Source organism: Sinocyclocheilus anshuiensis, unplaced genomic scaffold (assembly GCF_001515605.1).
Source record: "Sinocyclocheilus anshuiensis isolate Anshui unplaced genomic scaffold, SAMN03320099.WGS_v1.1 scaffold1806, whole genome shotgun sequence".
Classification (NCBI taxonomy): Eukaryota; Metazoa; Chordata; class Actinopteri; order Cypriniformes; family Cyprinidae; genus Sinocyclocheilus; species Sinocyclocheilus anshuiensis.
In genome coordinates, this window is record NW_015544228.1 from 308,789 (window position 1) to 314,217 (window position 5,429).

A 5,429-nucleotide genomic window follows, 5' to 3' on the forward strand; every position below is an offset into this window, starting at 1 on the left:
ATATATATTTTGTTCTATTTGTGTTATTTAAGTTATTTATAATAAGTGAAATTTACTGTTAAGTGCACTGATGTCAGACTCATTTTGAATAATAAAGGTTATTGTTAAATTGTTAAATACCCTGCCTCTTTATGTATATATATTCTGTTTATGTAGGCTATATACTGTATTCTATATACAGTACCAGTCAAAAGTTTGGACACACAAATGGGAAGTGTGTCCAAACTTTTGACTATATTGTACTATAATATAGCATACACATAAAGAATAGCGGCATCTGTCTTTTTTTACTCCATAATATCGGTATCGGCCCCCAAAAAACCCATATCGGTCGGTGTATGTGTGTCTACATGGTATACACACATACATTATGTAAACAAAAACTTTTAATTTTGGATGCGATTAATCGCGATTAATCGTTTGACAGCACTAATAAAAATAAAACTTTTATTCATCAAGGATGCATTAAATTGATCAAAAGTGACAGTTAAGTCATGTTAATGTTATAAAAGATTTTCATTTCAAATAAATGCTTTTCTTTTGAACTTGCTATTCATCAAAGAATCCTGGGAGAAAAAAACTGTGTATCACAGTTTCCAAACAAAAAAATTAAACAGCACAACTGTTTTCAACTCTGATAATAATCAGAAATGTTTCTTGAGCAGCAAATCAGCATATTAGAATTATTTCTGAAGGATCATGTGACGCTGAAGAGTAAAGTAATGATGCTGAAAATTCAGCTTTGATCACAGAAATAAATTACATTTTAAAAATATTTTGTATTTAATTTGTAATATTATTTTTATTTGAATTGTAATAATATTTCACTGTTTTTTTAATGAAGTAAATGCACCCTTGGTGAGCAGAAGAGCCTCTCAGAAACTTCCAACTGACCCCAAACATTTGAACAGTAGTGTATATTCTATTACATTCGGGAATTCCTAACGGATTAGATGTTTATCTTGCAGATGTGAATGAGCTGCAGCTCAGTAAACGTGTCATTAAAGCGATTACCAAAGAGAGACTGGAGGAGGCCAGAGGAGCAGGACCTGGCCTGTGTGTTGATCTCAGCATGACTGACTGTCTGTCTGCCAAAGTGAGATTTACTAAACAAACACCACGGTCTGGCAGGTTGATACCTGACCCTGCTTGCTTGATAAGCAGAGTGAGATTTTTATTTAGTCTTTTTTTTTTCTCACAGGAAATCAGCCGCCTTGCATGTCAGATCAGGCGCCTCTACGGATGCAACAAGAAAGCCTTGCAGCCATTCCGCATATTTCTGACGGAGTTAAAAAAGGACAGTCTGCTGTATAAAGAATGTGTTCGGATGAATGACGGCTTCCTGAATTATTTGGTTAGTCTACTCTTAATTTGAAAACCTTCAATAGTAGAAGCAGAATCGTAGAAATGATGTACAGTAAACGAGTTTTGTTATTGTGTCTCTGAATCCCACAGATTGATGTGACTGAGGAGAGCTGGTTTCATCTGTTTCCCTCTGAAGATGTGATATATTTAACCCCGGACGCAAGTGAAGGTTCATGTCGCGCATATTACCGTATTGGCCCGAATATAAGACGACCCTGATTATAAGATGACCCCCCTTTTTCCAGATGTATCTTTTGGAAAAAGGCTTTTCTTGTTTTTTCTCAGTAAAACACATTTTGTCTTCAGTTATTTTCATATTGCATATTTTTCCTATTTTAATTTTTGTTTTGAAAGTATGGTAAAAAACTGGTAAACTGTACCAACAATCACATTTAAAAATATACACTTTTTGATATACCATTAAAAAAAAAAAAAAAAACAGGTAGCCCATCTGAATTAGGACATTTAGGCTATCCATCTAATAGTAGCCTACCAAAATCTTATTAACAGTAGAAGTTAAATCTTACTGTAGTCTTCAAATCTGGGTACTGTCTTGCGTTTTAAAATCACAAAGGGAGTTTTCTCGCGATCTTTACAACATGCATTTACATATTTCATGGCCCACTCGTTTTATGCGTATTTGGCGCCACCTATTGTTGTGGGTGTATTATTGACATGTCAAAGTCTAGACCCTGAATATAAGACGACCGCGTTTTTTCAGATGTATTTCCAAGAAAAAAACATCGTCTTATATTCGGGTCAATACGGTAGTTAAAAGTCAACAAAACATGAAATCAAAATTTACCGTATTTACTTTTTTTAAGTGCACGGTCCTGGTTTTATTGTGTATGATTCATTGGCGCACACTGTTTCAAATGGTGAAAATGTTTGTCTTTGTGGCATTTTTTAATCAAAATTCTATATAAACAATGTAATATGAAACAACTTTATATATTATTATAGTATTTCTTAAGATTTTTAATCGCTTTTATCTTTATATATTTTTATTTAGCACGTCAACTTAACCTTTTTTATTTGTCTTCTTTTAAAGGAACACTCCACTATTTTTGAAAATAGGCTAATTTTCCAACTCCCCTAGAGTTAAACAGTTGAGTTTTACCGTTTTCGAATCCATTCAGCCGATCGCCAGGTCTGGCGGTAGCACTTTTAGCTGTAGCTTAGCATAGATCATTGAATCTGATTAGACCGTTAGCATCTCGCTCAAAAATGACCAATATATTTAATGATATTACGCAGCGCCTGAAAATAGTCCCCAGCACGCTCCCTGTGCAAGCAGGTGGTCACGTTGGTTATGTTGATGGGAAGTTAGCCTATTTTCAGGTGCTGCGTAATATCATAGCGCCTTCTGCACTCATGGTACGGCAGCAAAGTTCCTTGATTATTACGCCGGAATGAGAGTATAGTTAGTTCCAAGTCCTAGAAAATCTCAACTTTTCATTTTCCATCTGTCTAAGTACACGATGTAACTACAGAAGAGTCAAGTTTTAAATAGGAAAAATATCGAAACTCTTTGGTCATTTTTGAGCGAGATGCTAACGGTCTAATCAGATTCAATGATCTATGCTAAGCTGCAGCTAAAAGTGCTACCGCCAGACCCGGAGATCAGCTGAATGGATTCGAAAACGGTAAAACTCAACTGTTTAACGCTAGGGGAGATGGAAAATGAGCTTATTTTCAAAAATAGTGGAGTGTTCCTTTAAGTGTTAGTTTTTCATCTGTTATTTATGTTTTATTTCAGCTTTGATTCAATTACAGAAAACAATTTTTAATAGTTTTAATTTTAGTTAACAGTAACACTGCCTTAAACAACATCTGTGTCATTTTTCCACATTGAATATTGTATTCCAATCATAAATGAGTCAGATGCGAAAGTAAAATTGGCTGAGTGTGATATTAAGGTTAAGTCGTAAAGTCAAGATAAAATTAGTAAGTAACTTACCTTATTTCTTTCGTTTCAGTTCTACGTAAATATTTATTTTGTTTCCCTGTTAGCTTTAGAGTACGTGGAGGAAGATAAAGTCTACATCCTCGGAGGTTTAGTGGATGAAACCATACAAAAGGTGAGACTCATACTTGTGTTCATATTGTAATTTATTAAAGGTACATTAATGAGAGATTTTATAGTGGAGAAACAGCTAAACTAAACATGATCTCATGCTGTATTCTTTAAGAAAATAAGCTACACGAGGGCGAAAGAGCTCGGCGTTCGCACGGCGCGGCTGCCGATTGACGAGTACATGGTGAAGAGACCAAACCCCAAAAACTTCCACTCTAAAATCCTAGCCATTAACCAAGGTGATCACATTCTCTGACTCCGCTTTTACATACTGCCATCAGAATCCCGTAGTGTATAATTAGCATGTGCTGATGTGTTCCAGTGTTTGAAATCCTTCTGACATTTCGGGACACTAAAGACTGGACTAAAGCGCTTGCTGCGGGAATACCTCCAGGAAAAGGTTACATGGTGGCATCAGCGGCATCTACAGACATAAGCACTCCAGAAGAGCTGTAGACACACATAGGCTTTGGTTTCATAGAGTTTATAAGGCCTCGAGCCTATAATAGTGTTATGAACTCATCTATATATTAGACGACTTAATGTTTGACTGAAGTAACTTGAATTAATAATATTCAAAATACTTGACTGCATCTTTTGTATCACGTTTCTTTTATGTTGAAATGCTCTAATTCGGTTGTCTCAGGGATGGTTTTGCACAAACGGTCTAAATACTGAGCTGATGGATATTTTGTCAGCATTAAAGCCACTGGTTAAAACTGATATATGCAAGGATCACATTACAAGTGATAGACTACGTCTGTGTTTGTTAATCTTTTAGTGTCAAATATACAGGCAGTTAGATTGTCTTTCACTGTATACATTGTTTAATCTAATGCATTAGGAACAGTACATTGGGCCTTTATCTTTGTAATAATAACCAATCTTGACTAAAAGTGCATTTTGGTTAAGTAGTTGAGCATCAGCGCGACCTATTGGCTGATGTTTGTAACTGCATAAAATGTATTGCCTTCACCAAATCCCACTGAAGAACAGTGTTGGGGGTAACTCATTACAAGTAATGCGAGTTACGTAATCAGATTACTTTTATTACTTAAAAGTAACTTTCCCCAACACTGCTGAAGAATGCATGTATATGGAAGAATAGTTGACCCAAAATGAAAATTTGCTGAAAATGTACTCTCCCTCAGGCCATCCAAGATGTAGATGTGTTTGTTTCTTCATCAGATTTGGAGAAATGTAGCATTGCATCAGTGTGTCAGCAATGGATGCTCTGCAGTGAATGGGTGCCGTCAGAATGAGAGTCCAAACAGCTGATAAAAACATCACAATAATCCACACCACTCCAGTCCATCAGTTAATGTCTTGTGAAGTGAAAATCTATGTTTGTAAGAAACAAATCCATCAATAAGATGTTAATATACATTTTCTATAATGAACTATTTAAACACCTGGACTCTTATAATCCTTCAAAATGCCATTTTGTAAAATATACTGTGATTTAAAAAAAAAAAAAAAATGGTAGTGCAAGTGTAACTAAAATATGCATGCGCTAATTGCCAATGAAAACTTTTGGTTTGCCACCGGAAAGGATTGTGTGCATATCGGTTTTGTTTCTTATTTAAACACATGAATTCACAGTTTATCCAAATGTGCTTAAATATATGTTGACAAACAGATGTATCTAAAAATCCACGAGGATAATGGATCTGGTGAACCCATGAATGAGTGTCTCATGGTTTTAACTGATCTCCTGTCACTTTTAATTAACTAAATCAATGTTAATACATAATGTGTATAATTTAAAAAAAGGAGAATGATATTTCATCTCTTCTGGTCGACCTAGGTTGCCAATCCTTGCCTAATAACAGAAACAAGCGTTACATATGAATAACCTTAAACACAGAACCATTCATGCTTAATGGCATTTAATTATTTTAGGTGGCATTTGATAGATTTGTTAGACTTTCGTGAAAGCATTTACAATTGTTTCTAAAACCTGCAACACGTTTGGGCTGAGTTATTG

The 5,429-nt window shown here is 35.1% G+C and overlaps 1 protein-coding gene across 2 annotated transcripts in view; it reads left to right on the plus strand.

Moving 5' to 3' along the window:
• The window catches only part of trmt10b (tRNA methyltransferase 10B), a 7,366-nt gene extending 2,888 nt beyond the window's left edge, over positions 1–4,478 (plus strand). For both annotated transcript variants that reach the window (XM_016498277.1, XM_016498278.1), the window contains 6 exons: positions 969–1,096; positions 1,202–1,354; positions 1,456–1,534; positions 3,379–3,446; positions 3,558–3,681; positions 3,765–4,478. In XM_016498277.1, the coding sequence (XP_016353763.1) occupies positions 969–1,096; positions 1,202–1,354; positions 1,456–1,534; positions 3,379–3,446; positions 3,558–3,681; positions 3,765–3,898 (686 nt within the window). In that variant the 3' untranslated portion in view covers positions 3,899–4,478. The remainder of the gene's footprint in view (positions 1–968; positions 1,097–1,201; positions 1,355–1,455; positions 1,535–3,378; positions 3,447–3,557; positions 3,682–3,764) is intronic.
• The last annotated feature ends 951 nt before the right edge of the window (positions 4,479–5,429 follow it).